Genomic DNA, 19,316 nt, shown 5'->3' on the forward strand with positions numbered 1-19,316 from the left:
ACAACCTTTTTATCCATGACTGAGACGAGATGATGATGAGATCGATGTCATTGAACCCCAAATGTGATGATGTATTACAAAATGCAACGAGAAACTAAAATATAGACTAAAGACTAAATATTATAGCTGCTTTTTTCTTTTGGGTGCAGCAGTTTTATTTCCTGTGCTGCGTTAAATTAGGACTACAGAACACCCTCCTGTGTAAAGACATCTGTTTCTAACAGAGGTTAAGTTAAATTAAATATCACTGGGATAAATCTAGTGGATATTCACATTGCTAATATATTATTTCATCATTCAGTAAAATTGCCTGTGGAAAAAGATCATAAAGAAAGCTGAAAAAACTGTTTTAAAAAAAAATTAAGAAAATACCCTAAAAGTTAATTTCTTAAGTTGGTTCCTGTAGTGTGAGCCAAAATGTACAATTTATGATTGAGAGATGATAAAAAAAAATGAGAGGAAGAAGTGTGTGTAAGTGTGTGTGTGAGTGAAGAGAGGGAGGGAGTGAAAGAGGGAATGAATATAGAAATAACGTATAGAGAAACAAAACGGCCTTGAGAGCCAATAGCAGCACAGGAAGAGCGAGTTCAATTACCAATTAGAGTAAAATCTCAAAAGCTGGAGGCAACAGCGGAGAGGAGGAAAAAGTGAATTCAGTTAAAGGCGCTTCATTTAGAGGAGACCTGCTTCTCCTGTGCTGATGACTACACACAGGCGGAGTGCTGTGGGGTCGATGGAGGAGCTGTTTGTCCGGCATGCGCATTTGACCGGTTATTAGAGAGCGCCGAGGTGGGGAGAGAGCGCTGCTGAGGACTAATGAAGACGGGGAGGGGTAGGAGGAGGAGGGGGGAAGAGAAAGGGAGGGTGGGTATTGAAACAGGGGCAATTAGTGATTCCAGCGATCAGCAGTGGTACTCCAGGCTGACGGCTCCGGCTGCTCTGACGCTCCAGTCTTGATTAGTGCAGACTTTTCTGTGAGCACCTTGAAGAGAAGGAATTTCTGATGGAGGGCATTTATCTACTTCAGAATATAAAAAACAGCATCTGGCCTAAAAATAAAACTACTGAAAGTTCATTGATGAGCTTGGCTTTTTTTGGATAAATGACATGGTTGATGTGCTAAAACTAGAGCTGATAACATCCAGCGCAGAGGAAGAAGAGGACAGACTGTGGGCCGTCCTCTGATCCTCAAAGCGAGCGGGACTGCAAAGAGGGCTCTTTACTGTTTGTGTGTGTGTGTGTGTGTGTGTGTGTGTGACAGAAAAAGAGATAAATTCAACACAGACAGCACTGAGGAGCAGAGATTTAATATGTGCTTGTGTGCACACGTTTGTGATCAAAGTAACTGCTGGGCAGTTGGAGAGGGATGCAACGCTTTACATCTCACTCACTCACACACACACATTTGCGATCAAAACCACAACCAGAAAAATTCAATAATGACTCCCAAATGTAAGGGAAGGTTCAGCAGTCCTACAAGACGTGTAAGCCAGAACCTTTTTGTTCATTTATAAAAAATAAAAAGAAACAGATAACAGAACTGTTGTAGCCTGAGTGGGAGAAAAAAAACCATTAATCAGGATTAAGTTTAAAACAGTGTTTAAATGTAATCGTTAATGGCAGCGCAAATGAATGGTTACCTGGCGTCAATTAAACTGAATAAATTCTAAAATGGGAAATTGGCAGAGAGGCGAGAGACTTCCCACAGACCAATTGATGACGAGTCCTTAAATCAATTTAACAGAAGCAACAGATTGTTTCTCCAAGATGAATTTGAAAACAAACGACACCATTTGCCCTCGTGAAGTGTGCTCTCTTTACGTTTTTCTGGACAAGCAACTTAAACATGTTTTATGTTCAGTAGTCAAGGAGAAAGTAGCGTGACACGCTCATCCATCTCAAAATATTCTCACAGGTGAGATGCGACTGAACATATTTTGTGCATGTAAACTAATGTTTCTGAACCAAACTTTCCAACATGGGTTTGAAGACACCTTCGAGGCTTCATGAGATGATTACCCAGGTGGGAAATAAAATATGATTTCTTGCTTTTCTATGCCTTTCTAAATTTCTCTAATATTTGGATCTTTTCATGCAAAATAATCAAAGTTATGCTTCTCAAAATGGCCTCCCAAAGGATTTGGGTTCAATAATATAATAATAATAATAATAATAAGTGAAAATGAACTGCTCACAAGTTTCTACACATTCAATTCAATTCAGTTCAGTTTATTTTGTATAGCCCAATATCACAAATTACGAATTTGCCTCAGAGGGCTTTACAGTCTGCAACAGAGGAGGATCCCTCTCCCCCGGATGGACAGAAGCAATAGATGTCATGACTCATGTGTACAGACTGAACAGCATGACAGAGTTACATAAACACATTCAATGAATGTGACGCAAGCAACTGATGAAAGCTCACAAGAAGACCTTGCTTAATACAAAGCGGTCACAAGCAGAAACATGTCGGGGACCGCTGATCTAGGATACTGTAAGCAGGAGGTCGACACAACTACACTGACCGAATCTAGAAAAAATTCAAGAACACACTTTCTTTCCTCAGAGTTGACCACAAAGTTGGAGCATCATTTCTGTGAAAGAAAACCTCAAACGTGTACTACTTTGGGCTGCATTTTGTTATTTAGTATACGGGTGTTGTTGTGTGTCCACCCACACTGAATCCACAGGCTTTGTTGTATCTCACAGTCTACTCTGCTGCCCCAATCTAAAAGGTCCCAAAAAGCAAATACCTCTGCAGATCATGAGATAGACTCACAGCACGACTCGGCCCCCAAGGCAAAACTCGGTGTCATTAAACCTCAACTGTCCTCACCACCTTCGCCGAGAAGGTGAAAAGCAGAATGCTGCACCTTGTTTCCTTCTCTCCCTTTTCTCCCAGATAAGACGTGAACCTCCACCTCCTCCTCCTCCTCCTCCTCCTCCTCGTCACCTCGCCCGGTGAGGTTGACCCGAAGAAGAGAAACACTTGCAGCGAGTTTCTATTAGTATGAGCTGCTAGAGAGATCGGACCCAGGCAGCCCGAAGTGTCAAGCCAGTGGGAGTGTGGAGACAATCGGGCTGCGCCTCCTTACAAACCACACTCCTTTGCCTTAATTGGCTCCATATCAGCCTGCTAGCCACTGGTGCAGAATGTACAATGGTGCAGCCACTGTTTGTCCCGATAACCTCAACCCAGATAGAGGAGCTACAGTTGTGAGGACCGCACACAGACACATCCCTGTCGGAACGATGGCATTGGCATGAATACAAAACACGAGGTGCAATTTACCAGGCCGAAGCATCTCTCACTCTCTGGGCTCTGAAATCTAGCAGTGGGTGGCGAGTGGAGAAGATGGAGGAGGAACAAAGCCAGGAGGAAATGACAGAAGGACATTAGGAAGAGAGAGGTAGGCAAAAAGACAAAGAGAGAGGGGGAGGACGTGCCAGACAGAGGCGGACGGAGGAAGGGAGGAAAATGAAAGGTGAAATGAAAGATGAAAAAGAGGAGCAAGAAAGGGGAGTGGCTGTCAGAGAAAAAAGCACTTTGGAGACCAACAAAACTAGGCCAGGGCCTTCAGAGAGCCATGAGGGGGAATTCAGGGGCATCTTTTGATGGCTGAAAAGTTAGAAATGCACACTCGCTTCACAGACGCGTTGAAGTCATGATATCTGAGGTCATTATGCGAAGCTGTGGCTTTGAAAACATCATTAAAACACCTGCAGGATTTCTCCTCCCGAGCGTGTCCGGACACCTCATTGTGTCTGCATTTGAGGAAGATTTCACATTTTTTACAAGCAAACTCGTGGTCACCGTTTATTAATGTGGCGGCTCTCAGATCAGTTGTCGGGGATGATGAGTCGTGGTGATCGCACAGTGATGCGATAACAGTTGAGCGAATCGATAGCGGGAAGATGATCTGGTTCAGACAGGTCTGGTGAGGGTAATGGCTCAGAGGAGTGAGCACAAGGTGTGCGCGCCACTATTTTACGCTCGCATCACGTCCAACCCTGAACTGCAAATGTCCCTTTCCGACACGAGATAAGGCGAGTTGAACATGAACCTGAAAGATAAAAAAGGTGCCGAATAATCCTAGCGTGAAGTAGAATATGTGCACGGTGAGGGACAGCGGCAGGAAATTTGAATATGGAACTCAGGCGAACTGTTAACTGTCAAACTCAAGATGACAAGTTATTTGTGAACAAGGGCAAACAGGCAATTTTCACACCAACGGAAGAAACTTCTTCTTCCAGACTGGAGACCGGCTGCTAAATCTTGAAGTGCGAGTGTAATAAATCCCATCGAGATAAATCCCAAAGGAGCAATTATGGTTGTGTCTATAATATATGCAAAATAACAACAAGCCAAAGAAAAACAAAAAGAAGACATCATTAAAACATTGCCAATGCTCCAGTACCAAAGTGGAGGAAAGTTCTGCTTCCCTTTGAAAACATCTTCAATGCTAAATGTTCTAGTTGGAGTTTGTCCATTATGTGCTGGAACAGAGGATGATGAGAGACAGTAACCAGAGAGAGAGAGAGAGAGAGAGAGAGTGTGAGTGAGTGAGTGAGTGAGTGAGTGAGTGAGTGAGTGAGTGAGTGAGTGAGTGAGTGAGTGAGTGAGTGAGTGAGTGAGTGAGTGTGTGTGTGTATGTGTGTGTGTGTGTGTGTAAAACGCCAGCTGCCAGTGACAACACTCTTCATGAAGAACAATCTCCTGGGAGGCCACTGATTTCATATTTGCAAACAGGACATGTGAGCTTTCTAATCTCTTTGTGTTCGTGTCTATCGTATGTCAGCGGTGGGAAGTAACTTATTACATGTACTCACGTACTGGAGTTAAGTTGAGTTTTATGGTACTTTATACGACACTCTATGACACTTCAGAGGGAATTATTGTATTTGTACTCTGCCTTTATCTGACAGTAACTTTACTTTACTGACTATTGAAGAAGATTTGATAAAACCACAATAAGCTTATAAAATACAATACACGATTCAATCAGTGTTTTCTAAATCTTTTGACTTGTGGCCTCTTATAAAAAAAGCAGTGTGAAGTTGGGGAAAGGCATTAGGCGATATGAATTATCCTTGCCTAATTAAACTGTGATTCTTGATATTATCCTAATAATCATCAAAGTATGCTTGAAACTCCCAAAATGTCATGAATACATACTCTACAAGCACTTTACACTTTACATTTATTTAAGAACACATATTTGTATTGCCTCACAGATAGAAAACATATTTTTTTTGTGAACATCCTTTTAAGTGAAAAACAAACATACTTAGCAACCGTGTGTATGTCTGGTCTTTCTTCAATGATAATTCCTCTATTTTCATTTAAAGGTATAGTTTGGGTGTGTTTTGAAGTGGGGTTGTGTGTGTACATTGACTCAAAAGGCAACTCAAAATGATCAGTTACACGGGGCATTTCTCTGCAAAATCTTTTCTTTTTTTTTTACTTTTGAGTACATTTTGTTGATAATTCCCATGTACTTGTAGTACGTAGAATTTTGATTTCTGATGTTTTTACTATCCAATTACATTCCAACAAACTCTGGCTTTTAATAAGAAAACACTAATGAAATGAATCACATCGTTATTGTTTATTGCCGAGCTAATGCCTTTTCATTTCCTTAATGGGTGCACACCTGAGATGTGATAATAAACAAACTGGTGATCGGGAACATTCAAATGGGCGTTACATTCACACAGGTTTATCTTCACAATGAGAGAAATAATTCCTCACATCAGCAAATGGCTGTTTGGAGGTTGTTTTCTCATTTTCTCACCAAGGTGAGGATCCTCCCCCACAAACACCGGGCTCATTAGTCTAATCCTGGGAGTATTCTGCCTGGCAGGAATTCATAAAAACACAAACAATGTGCGCATGCATGCTAACAGCCTTCTGTCGCGGAGCAGCTCTCACAACATTTTATATCCTAATGAGCGCCGATCGGCCTTTTTCATGTTGCTGCACACTGATGGAAAGGGGAGCGACGCACGGTACGATTATTTACTTCAGTTAAAAAGTACCAACACAACAATATAAAAGTATTGCATTTAAAAGTCAAGCAAATGTAGTATTATCAGCAAAATGCACTAAAGTATCGAAATAAAAGTGCTCATTTAGCAGAAAAGGTTATTATAAGATATACTGATACTGATCAATGTTTAAGCATTTGACAACATTGTATCTCCTGAGGTGAAACTATTACTTGATATATCAGTATGTAGTTTAATTGAGTGGTTCTCAACATGGGGTCTGACCCAAGATAAATTTGAAGGAGGATTAATTGAGTAGAAGAAAATACGAAAGTTCAAGTTCACAAATCTCAAATTATTATTTGAACCGTTGCCAAATCTTTAATCCTCTGTGAAATATTGAACACTATTTCCTTGTTGAGCTTCAAACAAATAACTCCAGTGCCCAGATAGACACTTTTAAACAAGACACCATAGCTTTTTTGTAGGCACACCCTAAAAAGGTTGGGAATACTGATTTAATCTTTAACACTGCATTGTATTTTAAACACATATCTCATTTTAAAAAAAGAAGAAACTATGCTACACCGGTCAGATAAATGTAGTGGAGTAAAAGTTTTAAAGCATGAAAAGAAAATACTAAATTTACCCGTCGGCTCTGCGGTGGAAGTTTGTTAAAAGCATTAAAACTGCTATTAATGCCTTTGCAGCTGATAACTTTCCTCTCGGTTATTAGCTGAGCATCTGATGCTATCATCATCATCATCATCATCATCATCAAGGCTTTTGTTGCATTATTAACGAAATGATGATGGAGGACGGAATTAACACTGAATACGAGCCGAGGAACTGGAGTCATCTTCGGCTCATAAATACTCTTTTGCATTTCTGGAATAAACCCCTGCATCTGTTAATCTCTGGTCATATTATGAGCCAGATGTCTTTTTATCAATGGGCTTCACTGTAAAAATGAGCATTCTTTGCGTAAAATACCTGTTTTTAAATTCCAAAACTTTTCTTCCCATCTTTGAGGCTTAACTTTGTTGAGTTTCAAAGCATCACCAGTGAGGTGGAGGACATGAAGGTATCTAGGGCCACTTCTTTAGGGACCACTTCTATTGACCCAAGCTGACGCTTCCATTGAAACAACTGAGTGACGACGAGCGCAGAAGCAACTTTACTCACAGCTCCTTTTGTTTATCTCGGCTGCGAATAACTGCAGTTTGAGAAGAGGCAGAAGTTTTAAAGGAGTTCCTCCATGAATAAAAAGTGAATCCTCCTCAGATTGTTTTGTCAAACAGTGAATTTAATTCATTTCATGAGAAAGAAGTTCGTGCAACCTGTTTTAAAAAGAACCGTCCGGCTCATAATTAGGGTTGCAAAGGGGCGGAAAGTTTCCGGTAAATTTCTGGAAAGTTTCCACGGGAACTTTGGGAAATGTGCCTACGTTTTTTTGCAAACGCATATAACAGGGAACTTAAATGTAGTTGAGAACAAGACTATGCACGCCTAGCTCAGCTGGATCCTGAATGCAGCTGGTTGGGAACATTGTCGGCCAGAAACATAAACGTAAACCTAAAACGTTCTGTTGTTTTTGAACGTCTTTGTCATCAGTGTTGCGTCTGAACGTTTCAGCCCTATGCCTGGCAAGTGTGAGAGCGCCGAGTTGAGTAGAGGCCAAGAGCGGTATAAATCAGATAGAGATTTCAATCATAGCTTGCAACATATTGAAAAAAATAACTGAACTAGTTCATTTTTTGGAGTTGTGAACTTAGTTCAAAATGTTGAATTATGAACTATGAAGTTCATTTTAAAATGTGTGAACTATGAACTGAACTAGTTCATGTAGAAAGTGAACTTTCCCAACACTGTTTGTCATTACCTAGCATATTGATTACTTGGTAAACTGAAGCATGTTCATTTTAATACCAAGTTTATTTGTATACAGTAGACTAACTTTACAGCAGTGAGGAGGACGTTGATGAGGTCCAGGAAGAAAGCATTTAGATTCAGGGAAAAAAATGTGGGTTGGGGGGTGGTGATCATAGGGAATACACCTTTTTTATTCAACGTTCATGTTTTTGTTGTTCGATGAAAGAATAAAGTTCTACTTACAAAATGTCAAAAAAGTCCAAAATGTCATTTTTAAAAGTTGTATTATAAATGTTTGCATGCATGTCTGCTTATGACAAGGTAAATACAGTTAAATTACCCCAACATTTTCAGATTATTCCCGTTAATTCCCGTATATTCCCGTGGAAAGTTTCCAACTTTGAATATTCTCGGAATTTTGCAACCCTGCTCATAATGAACACAAACCACACTTAATATTGAGTTAATCATCTCAAAGAATTTATTCTACAAAGAAGCTGTCGGGCTCTAGTTTATTTGTTTGTTGTTGTATTTGTTATTCTTTTCAGTGCAGGTTGATTAAATCCTTGCAGAAGCATAACAGAAGACATACATACATACATACATACATACATATATATATATATATATATATATATATATATATATATATATATATTCGTCAGATCATCAGTTCGACGAACAACTGCATAAACTTTGATAAAAATTCAAAGGCACAAGTCTGTCTGCATATAATTCGAGTTGTGAGGAAGCATTTAAAAAGGTCTAATGTTGAACTGTGTGCAGCCGACAGCGAGTGGAAGCTAAGGATCATGATGTTGAGAAAACCGACAAACCATCTGCAGATTAAATCAACTTTTAGGTCAATGTTAAATGAATTCAAGAACTATAACGCTGCGTTTTGCTCGCAAATTCAACAGCGGAGCGTTTTTAAATTGCTAGCGCTCTGATTCACGGCCTCCAACTTGCTCCATGGCAACAGCAGCCAAGGCTTATGTTTATTGTAGCATTTAGACCCATCTGTCATGCCAAAATGATGGATTTAAAATGTCATTAAAAAAATAAGGTTGAAAGATTATACAGGAACTACAATGTGGGTATTGTTGGAAGAAAAACATGTTTCCTCCTATTTCACATCTTTTTTAACTGCAGGAAATAAGGAGCTCTTTTGATGAGATTGAGTTGAGCTGGTGAGGTCACTCCACATCAACGACACCCTGTGCCTCCCCGCCCTGAAATCAATTTAGGCGTACTGACAATCATGGACATTTCCAGTATTGGCCTACATGTCACTGTGACCCACTTGCTACAGAGCCTCGTCCAAGATTCCAGTGAAGTTAAAATCTGAGGCGAACACTGCAATTCTCCAGGAAAATGGGGGCGAGAGAGGTGCTGCTGGCAAGAAATATACTTTCTGAAACAAACAAACTGTCACACCCGCTTTCCACAGTGACTGAAAAGGTGTGAACAAGTGTGGGAAGCTGTACGGACAAATTCTATCCTCCACACTCCTCAAATTACTACTTTTCCTCTCCGTTCATTGCAGAAGCACAGAAACCCACTGTGGAGACAGCAAGCGATCAGAGAGGAGACAGAGCAACCAGGACCGATTACTGCATGTTTATGAATCAGCTGGTCTTCATCACACACACCAGGAGATGGCTATGTCTACATGTGTGCTACATGCTAATTAAGTATCATATTTTTAAGCTAGTTTATTGATCTTGATACTTTTTTTTCATTAATTGGAATTCAATTCAATTCATTTTGTGTAGCCCAAAATCAGAAATGTGCCAGAGGGCTTTACCACATACGACATCCTCTGTCCCAGGAGGCCTCACATCAACACAAGAAAAACTCCCCCCAAAAAACATTTAACCCTTCGGGAGAGCAACAGGGGACGCAAGTGTGATAGATGTCATGTGTACAGAATGAACAACATAATAATGTTATGTATTCATATAATGAGAGTAGTAAGCAGAATAATGATGGAAAAATCCAAAAAACACACAGATGATAAATAAAATTTAAAAAAAATGTAAATAATGTCAACATCCAACTCGCAATTACAACTGGAAATTATTTTTTATAAAAGCTCCATAATATCTGACCTGGCACTTAATAATAAGGAATATGCCTGAAATAGGGCTGTCACCATACTAAATTTTCATAACATGATTATTGTGGACAAAATAGATCTAAAGAAAATTTGAAAAGAAATGCTAATAATAATAAGTCAATTTCATCTTTTTGAAGTTATTTATTGTCTTGATGACATTAACATGTGAATATTTCTGCTCTCCACCATCTCAAATTCACAGCACATTTAAAGCTTCCATCATCCTCATTACATCCAGGTGCAGTTTAATTATAATAATAATAATTTACACATTCATGTGTGCTCTCATGCTACTTCTAAAGTTTCTTACTGACATTGTTGCACTTGAGGATGACAATGTGTGCATCCTGGAGAGACGAACGCATCAACATCTGGCTACAAAGACCGCCTTTACACTTATTTGTCATGCATCCAGATTGTATCTAGACATTTATCTGGAGATCTCACCCGATAACATGTTATACCACGTTGCAGCCGACGTGGCAACTGAATGGATGTTTTGCCCCAGCCATCGAGATGAGTTAGACAACTTTAAACATTGAATTCAAACTGTTACCAGCATCAAAATGTCTGGTTGTTGCATGTTCAGTTGTCAACAGCAGACTCAAGTTATACAGTATTCTGACAGGATCACAACCGCTTCAGGCCAACAGGTCTTTCAGGTTAATGATTGACTGTCAACTGGTGCTGAATGTGTATCTAAGTATCTACAGTACCCGTTTTAAACTACAGAGACGTGGGGTCCCATGAAACACCCTGCTGTTGATTAGTCCAACACCAGTGACGGTGTAATCAGTCGTCTACACAGTGAGAGCGGGAGACCAAAGAATCTCCGATGAACAACCATGACACGGTCTCCTCGTGAAGGAATGCACATCAAAGTGCGCTCGGTTATTGGGACCGATTTGACTGAAGGCAACGATTTAATGTCAAATCAGCAAAACACTCCAGTCTTTTTTTTTCAGTAATTTCTTGTTTACAAGAAAACATTGTCAACTGTAACTGAGCTCATCCTTTGCTCTTGTATCTGCCCAAGCAGCTCATCGTTTTGGCAAACCTCAGGCCTCTGTAACCTTGGTATCCAATATGTTTCTAATCTGTGGGGGTTGAGGGGCATACAGAAAGAGATTATGCCAAAATGTAAGTTACATTTTGTTCATGCCTCACTCCCACCTTGTAAGACATGCTCATTAATCACATCTAAAGAACGGAGTGATGAAGACGGCCTCGTAGGTCTGTGGAGTGAGAAGGAACAGCAAAGAAATTGGGTGTTATTGCGATGCTTCCTGCAAGCCGTCTCTTTGCATTTGCCCTCAACGACGCGGATGCCGGCGGCGCCTCATCATCTATCTCCTGATGTTGTGCCAAAAGGTACCATCCATTTATCATAGTTTAACCTTTTCTGATCCTTCAAAAGGTCTCTCAGGGGCCATATAGCAAGAGTGCCCCACAGGCTACAGCTTACCGAGCACCAAAGGTTAAAACATGCAGAGGCATGAAATCACCATTCAGCTCATGACACACATCTCAAGACATTTCCCTCCACTTCCTTTATGTTGAAAATGTATGACTTCACCAGTGATTCCCTCACCAAATAATGCCAAAAGACACAAGAGTGTGAGGGAATGCTTATCGAGAGGCAGTGCTCTCCTCCCCATCCCACTATTCATCCATAATTGCTTTCCAGGCCTGCATTGGAAAGTGCCTGAAGCTGTGTTATGTTTGGCGGAAGCAGAATGCATTGGAGATAAGTTGAAATCCAAGACTATACCCAATTGGGACCACTGGGGCATAACGAAACCACCATTCTCATCTCTTAGTCGAAACGGAGAATTTACAGTATTCTTACAAGGCCTCTGAATAAAAATAGTAGTTATCTTGAGCTAATGTTACATACAGTCACGCACGCACGCACGCACGCTACTGCTCTGCACTTATTTGACAGCTTTTGCTATCCTTTCCCCGTCCATTAAAAACCACGTATCTCCAGATATGTTGATTTAGAAAATTCTACATCTCAACCTAAATAAATGAAGATCAGTAGGAAACATCAATTGTAACAAAGCTAAAAACATCTGTTTTTCTGAGGTCATGAAAGTTTGACTTTAGAGATAAGGCCATCACTCCACAACCGCAAACTAATCCACTGGTATTAGTTCATCTATAAAACTATCATTGGGGAAATCCACACATATCTCCTCTCTCTACTCAGCATCTCCAACAGTAAACCACAATTTATGCTCAAGCAATTTCATCAAGATGCTCATTACAAAAGTCTGCACGGCCTTCGTCCATTTCTGGTTCCAGTTTGCTGCTCCAAGCGACTGGAAAGCTAAAACTCCACAACCAATACCGTCACCCTCCTTCAATAACTCCCTGCAACTGTTTCGGAGTTTGCTTCTCCAGAAAAACAGTTTTATACACACACGCACACACACACACACATACATACATACATACATACATATAAAGCACATATTATGATGAGGTACTTTTTTCTATGAGATTGATTGAGATGTTTTATTAGTTTGTAACGACTTGCTTCCTGTTGTCATTGTAAATGAGAACTGGTTCTCAAACGACTCCTCTGGTTAAATATATAGAATGAATTGAATAGGTAGAATGAATACATTTCTTCCAGCACTGTCACAAACACAGTTTGTCTGCGAAGTCTTTGGCCAAAATAGTCTAATTGGGGAATTTTGTCTCGCTATCCAGCTGGCTGATAGCAAAGCAACATTTTAATGGCGTGGAAAAAAATGTTGCCGAGAGAGAGTAGCTGCCTGAGATGAAATGTGAATCTTCTCACTTCTCCAGCTGTCAGTAAAGCTGTGGTTTGGAAAGAGATGACTTGTCATGCCTCCTTGGCCAAGATGGCTTTGTTCTCCTTGGCTTATGCCTTCAAGCAGTGTGTATAGAGCCCAGATATGTCTACAACCAACCGTGTCCAGTGTGTGTGCTGAAGAATCTGTTTGGTAAATGTCTTGCAACATGTTACTTTCTCTGCAGCTGCACAGCAGCTTCTGGCTGTGGTTGGCGAGTCCCTCAGTTCACCACTTAATCCAGACTGAAATTATCTCTTTTCAACTATTGCGATGGAATTTGGGACAAACATTTATGGTTTCTGAAAGACGAATCATACAAACTTTGGTTAACGTCCGACTTTAAAAACAAGAGCTGCAAGCAATTCGACATGCTCAGGTCGACATTACTCCACTATGTCTATACATAGCAAATAGTTGTTTGCTGCTCTATTAAAGCTCTAAATGCCGTATATTGCTCCTTTTAACAACCAAATGTTCGACCTAAAATCATATGGAAATATCTTGTGTCTGGTTCAAGGCTTTCCAGCGTGTCAACAGGGTTTTATAAAACTCCCCTCTTCTGCATTAAACCTCCTCCATTTGTTTGCCTCCACCTGTCTCACATGATAACATTTTTTATTTAATAATAGTTCCACCATATGTTGCCATTACTTTGTCACAAGATTATGTGACTCTTCAAAGCCACTGGTGTTTAATTTAGTTCACTTCCCAAGCAGGCGACTTTTTCCTGACATTCAACAACAATGTGCTTACTTCCAAATCTGTCCAGCAGATACATGTCCATGCTGGTTATTGGTCTCTTCCACACGACAACAGCCTATTGAGCAGGGAGGAGGCTGTGACATAATCTGATGATTTAAAGCATGCGTTCAGCAGCAAACACAATTCAAAATGTTATTAGTCCATGCCATCGATTGATTACTGAATGAACCTCCAGGACACAGGCCCAGAGGCCCCTGACCTCTGGCTCCTGGGCCCCAGGTTAAAGTAACTGTTTACCTTTCTTGGCCAAAAGTCAATGAAATGACAACAAAAGAGACACAAAAACTACAAAGAGAAGCAAAACGAGTAAAACTATTGGCAAATTGAGACATAAAATGAATACAGCAATGCAAAACAACTTAAAGAAATAAAAACAGCTCCAGACAGATGTAAAACAAATCCATATACAGGAAAAACTAAATTGCTACCAGAGTCACACAAGATGACTCCAGTGATGCACAAAAACTACAAAGAAAAACAAAAGTCTACAGAGGGGGAAAAAAAGAAACAAATTGACTACAAAGAAAGACATAACTAAATAAAAACACCAAAATGACGACAGTGAAGCACAACCGCTCCAAAGAGACACCACATTACCCTCCTCCATTAGTTTGCCTCCACCTGTCTCACATGATAACTGTTAGGAATCTGCATGATAGCGATGTCAGAGAGGCAATCTTCCTTCTATCTCCACAGAGAGACAGATGAGTGATTTCCTGTCCTCCTCCTCACTGAGAAAATAAAACTGAGGACCCTGCTAGAAAGGAAAGCCCATGGGATTTAACTCTATCTCCCACTCTCATATTCTCCCACCTTCAGTCTCTTGTATCAATCTCGCTGGCTGAACCTGTATTCTCTTTTATCAATCTCTCCATCCTTACCCTTTCTAGGTTTTGTCCTCTTCTCTCATTCTCTTTGCTTTACTCTTCAAGAGTTTCGTTCCCTTTTCATCTCTTTCCCAAGTTTCTTTCTTTGCGTACTTATCTCGCCCCTCCTCCTACAGTCTTCACAGCACATGTCCAACCCAACAAATGCTGCTGCAGAAAATAAGAAATAAATATAAATAAATAAATTACACTTCATTCTGACCCAAATCAAAACATATTGCACTGAAAATACTTGGTACAGAAGATTTCAAAAGGCATAAATAATGTCTGTAACTTACAAAATCGTTACATTTCAGTTCATAGCCTGACGGAGAGAAAAAGAAATGTTGCAAATGCTTCGGCATCTTGGCCAAAAGTCGGCAAAAAAAGTAAAGGCTTCAAAAATGTTTTCTGGGTTGTGATGAGTTTAATACTGTGGAGGAAGATAAAGTGAAACGGTCAAAGGCTGACTGAACTCTGCATGCCAGCCAGCTGATATCATGGAAAGATCAATATGGCAGAGAGGGCAGCAGGCAAAGATGAAGAAGACAAATGTTCCTGTCAGAGGATTTCTTTCCAAGCAGCAATCATTCAACAATGCAGGAGAACAAATGTGAATAAAAAGCCGCTAACTTTCTCACTTCTGGATATTACTGAGAAACGTCATCCATCTTGTCAAACACAATGCTTCAGAAAACTGAATGCTAAGTATTTGAAGATTGGACTGCATTATGCACTTCCACATGCCAGAGTCGCAAAAGTGCATTCGAATAAAGTATTGATTACAGCTTGCAGAGGCTGAATGTCAAGGGGGATATAATAGTAGGTTTGAAGAAGCATAAATGATGTTCAATGGAGCCGTGGCCCTAATTGATGTCCCTTGTCGCTCAAATGTCAATACATTTATTGCCAAGAGAAAAAGTAAATTGGTGGTTTACTCATGGTGCTCGGCTGCTCCCGTCAGAGGGGGAAAATCAATTCTCATCCAAAGCTGGTTTTACTGACGCATTACAGACAATTCCTCATCAAATCTAAATGTACTCCGTCACTGAATATTGGCATTTCAGGCAGTGAGAAAACAGATGCCGTCAGCTAAAATATGAATGACCCCTTTCAAATCTATTTGTGCGCTGATCAAATTCTGAAAGGAAAGCGAGACTTAGCTGTGCAATAATTCTGATTCTAAGACCAAAAGGTGAAACAGCCTCTGGCATATTGACCGCAACCAATATTAACGAGATTTCAATGTTCTGTCTCACACCAAGTCCATCCTCCACATGCCACTCATAAACAGAGTCACAACATTAAAATTGTTCCTTCAACGAGAATTCTGATTCGAGGTAACCAAATACCAACACAATTACTGAGATATCGAGACAGCAAACGTACCCACCAGTTCATTAATGTAGGTAATACTGCATTGGATGTGTGCACGAAGAGGCGTGTTCACACATCATGGTTGATTTAGGTCAAGACCCTCGCGGCCGGGTGAACACAATTATCATTTGAGCTATTCTAACCTTCAAAGCTATACATACCGAACCCAAACCGGTTGGTTTTCAGCCTCTAGACTTAATGTTTCAGGGCGCTTTCCAAAAGCATCTTCTCTTACAAGGTCTAAAACTCAAGTTCTAGAAAGATATACACAGATTACAGTAATGGATCAACGAGTACAATAAAGTAAAGGTCAACATTAAATCAAAATCAGTTTTCTTTTACATCTATGTAATAAATGCAAATTGGTGGATTTGGCTACAATGTTTCTAACTTTCTGACGGCTTGTGTTGAAATGCCAAACTGATGCTCAAAATGAACAGCATTTCTCCAGAGGAAACTCTGCCAGCTGAACTTTTCCCAAACATCAACATTAGTGGTTTCCACGCTTGCTGGTTTCTGCACCAATGAGATTTCTTTTATTGAATAATAGTTCCACCTTTTGTTGCCAAACTGCATTACTTTATCACAAGATTAAGTGACTGTTCAAAGCCCCTGGTGTTTAATTTAGTTCACTTCAGGTCACTTTTTCTGACATTCACACACACACACACACACACACACACACACACACACAATGTGCTTACTTCCAAATCTGTCCAGCAGATACATGTCCATGCTGTTTATTGGTCTCTTCCACACGGCAACATCCTCTTGAGCAGGGAGGAGGCTGTCAAATTACTCATATTCAAATCAACCTGTGACATAATCTGATGATTTAAAGCATGCGTTCAGCAGCAAACATATCGTTTTCTTAAGACCTACCATTCAAAATGTTATTAGTCCATGCCATCGATGGATTACTGAATGAACCTCCAGGACACAGGCCCAGAGGCCCCTGACCTAAAAGTAACAAAAAGACACAAAACTACAAAGAGAAGCTAAACGAATAAAACTATTGGCAAATTGAGACAAAATGAATAAAGCAATGCAAAACAACTTAAAGAAATAAAAACAGCTCCAGAACGATGTAAAACAAATACATACTGTATACAGGAAAAACTAAATTGCTACCAGAGTCACAAAATTACTCCAGTGATGCACAAAAACTACAACAAGAAACAAAAGTCTACAGAGGGGAAAAAAAGAAACACAAAGAAAGACATAACAACTAAATGAAAAACACCAAAGAGACACCACATTACTCCAGAAAGATGACAAACAAACCCAGGGAGATCCAAAAGGACAATGAAGTAAAACAAAACCGCAACAAAAGACACACAGAAATACTACAGAGATTCAAAGCAACTCTAGAGAGATGCAAAACAGGTACAAACTGACATGAGGTGACTACAAAGAGTCACACAATAACTACAAGAGAAGAGACAAAGAGACAAACATCTGCTTCCCATTGGAGAAGGGTTGCATTCCTCATTTGGCTCAGTGGTGCAGACCGCTACACAAACCGCCCAACATCCCATCAACCAAATTGCCTGCTGAGAAGCACGCCATCTTGTAGGTTGCACCTCACCCACCCCAGTACTCACATTGATTGTTTTCTCCTGGCTTGACAAATAGCTGGAAGTCAATAAACCCCTGCTGTGATGCCAGGGTTCACCTCGCTGCACGTCTCCTGGGCTTAGCAATTAGAGCGCAAGAATGCAGCCTGGGATTTCATTTGTAGCCTAAGCTGTTATTAGTAACGACAGGTGGGTATTGAGTGTGGCGCAACACCGGGCTGGAGAAAATTGTGATAAATGAAAGAGGGGTGAGACTCTCACTAAAGAGCTGTGCAGATAGATGACCATTAGACAGGAGGGGGTGAGAGAGAGGGTGAGAGAGAGTGAGAGAGAAAAAGTTTGTGCGTGTCAGGAAGAAAGAGCGAAGATGCGCTGCACAAATGAGTATCTACAAGAGGAAAGTCAAACTGGCTTCACTTTGGTGCCAGCTCTGCGGCGACTTAGACACGCACGTGGAGCCCTCCGCCCTCCTCCCCCGTGCATTACGGGAGACGCACAATCTGTTTACCTTATGGTCGATGATGCCACTGTATCCCTGGAGGACCGGGGGGTGAGGCTTGGCCACCCTGACGGAGGCGTCAGTGGGCCGCCGCAGCTGTTCATGATGTCGGACGTGCGTGTCGTTGGCGTCCCTGGAAGCGCCGTTGAAGCTGCCGTTGTACACGAGGAACAAGCTCGCGCACAGGAGGAGCACGAGGAGCACGGCTATCCCATGGCGCTGACACAAAGACACAAACAGATGCTGTCGAATTATTCTAGTAGCAGCGGACTGAGCGTGGGCTGCACCTACGAGGCAGCCTGCACCACCATCATCATCGTCGTGTCAACACCACCTCAACTTCCTGGATGTCATGTCACGTGCGACCAAAACTTCAAAAAGAATTAAACCAGAAGCGACTTAAATTAAGAGCACATGCTCAATCGACAAGATGCCAGCAGGCTGTTAGTGATCATCTTTACTTAGTTTGCGTGCATATGACTTATTGATCAGGTCTATATAGGAGCACATCTGCACGGTTACAATACACGATAAAGTAATCAAAGTTCATGTCAATATCTTGACCTTGTAAGTGAAAAGGTGCCTCAGTTTGAGCTTCCAGGTTATGAATAACTATTACATCACAGATGCATAAGATAAGCAGCCAGTGAGACTTTCGATTTGTTTTGTTTTAATTGTGTCCATCAATTTGTTTCCTATTTCGCAACATGCATTAATACAATACATTTCAAAGCAACAACAAAAAAACATATTGCACTTTTTTTTTTTTTTTTAAGAAAAGAAGATGAATGCAACTGCATTAAGCGCAGGAAAGGATAACACAGCGCGCGCTGGGCTCCATGCTGTAGTGTTTATTATAAGAAAAAGCCGGAGCTTAGAGCCAAACAGAGCGCCCAGCTGGATGCCCATTGTTCAGATCCTAATCTTTTGAGCCGACACAGTGCACACAGCAGCGTTACGGCAATTGAAGTGCACTTAACCCAACAATGCCGGATGTAAAAGCGAATCCCAACAATTGCACATAGTGCTGCACGGCAGAAACCTTTACCATAGGTGTCTTCATTTTGTAGCGCGCTGTCTTATCGCTCCGTGCGTCGGACTCCACTTTCTCTCTTCGTCCAGCGGCATCCGTCCGCATCCCGGATCCACTCCACTCCGTCCGCGCTGAGCCGGTCCGCCTGCTGCTGCCTGTGTGTCTTCAGACCGGAGCCCAGGCGCAATTCATACTGTGGAGGACCGCGGGGACAGATGTTCACTCTTGCGCCTCCGCTGGGTCTTAAAGCCCCCCGAGTTCGAGGGTCTGATGAGTGGAGAGACGCAGCGCAGTTAATTAAAGAGATTACCTGCAAGAAGGCGATAAGGCCGTCTTGTTTTACGGTTATTTCGTGCTGAGCAGTATTTGATGGGAATCTGTGCTCGGATTACTCGAGA

General features: G+C 41.1%; 1 protein-coding gene across 1 annotated transcript in view; it reads right to left on the minus strand.

Annotated features, from left to right (window-relative positions):
- The window catches only part of st6galnac5a (ST6 (alpha-N-acetyl-neuraminyl-2,3-beta-galactosyl-1,3)-N-acetylgalactosaminide alpha-2,6-sialyltransferase 5a), a 35,680-nt gene extending 16,592 nt beyond the window's left edge, over positions 1 to 19,088 (minus strand). The window contains exons 1-2 of the mRNA XM_034555611.1: positions 18,934 to 19,088; positions 17,895 to 18,104 (exon numbers count right to left, since the gene is read on the minus strand). Coding sequence (XP_034411502.1) covers positions 17,895 to 18,104; positions 18,934 to 19,023 — 300 coding nt within the window. The 5' untranslated portion in view covers positions 19,024 to 19,088. The remainder of the gene's footprint in view (positions 1 to 17,894; positions 18,105 to 18,933) is intronic.
- Between the last annotated feature and the right edge of the window lie 228 nt (positions 19,089 to 19,316).

The sequence above is a fragment of the Cyclopterus lumpus genome, chromosome 17, assembly GCF_009769545.1.
Source record: "Cyclopterus lumpus isolate fCycLum1 chromosome 17, fCycLum1.pri, whole genome shotgun sequence".
NCBI lineage: Eukaryota > Metazoa > Chordata > Actinopteri > Perciformes > Cyclopteridae > Cyclopterus > Cyclopterus lumpus.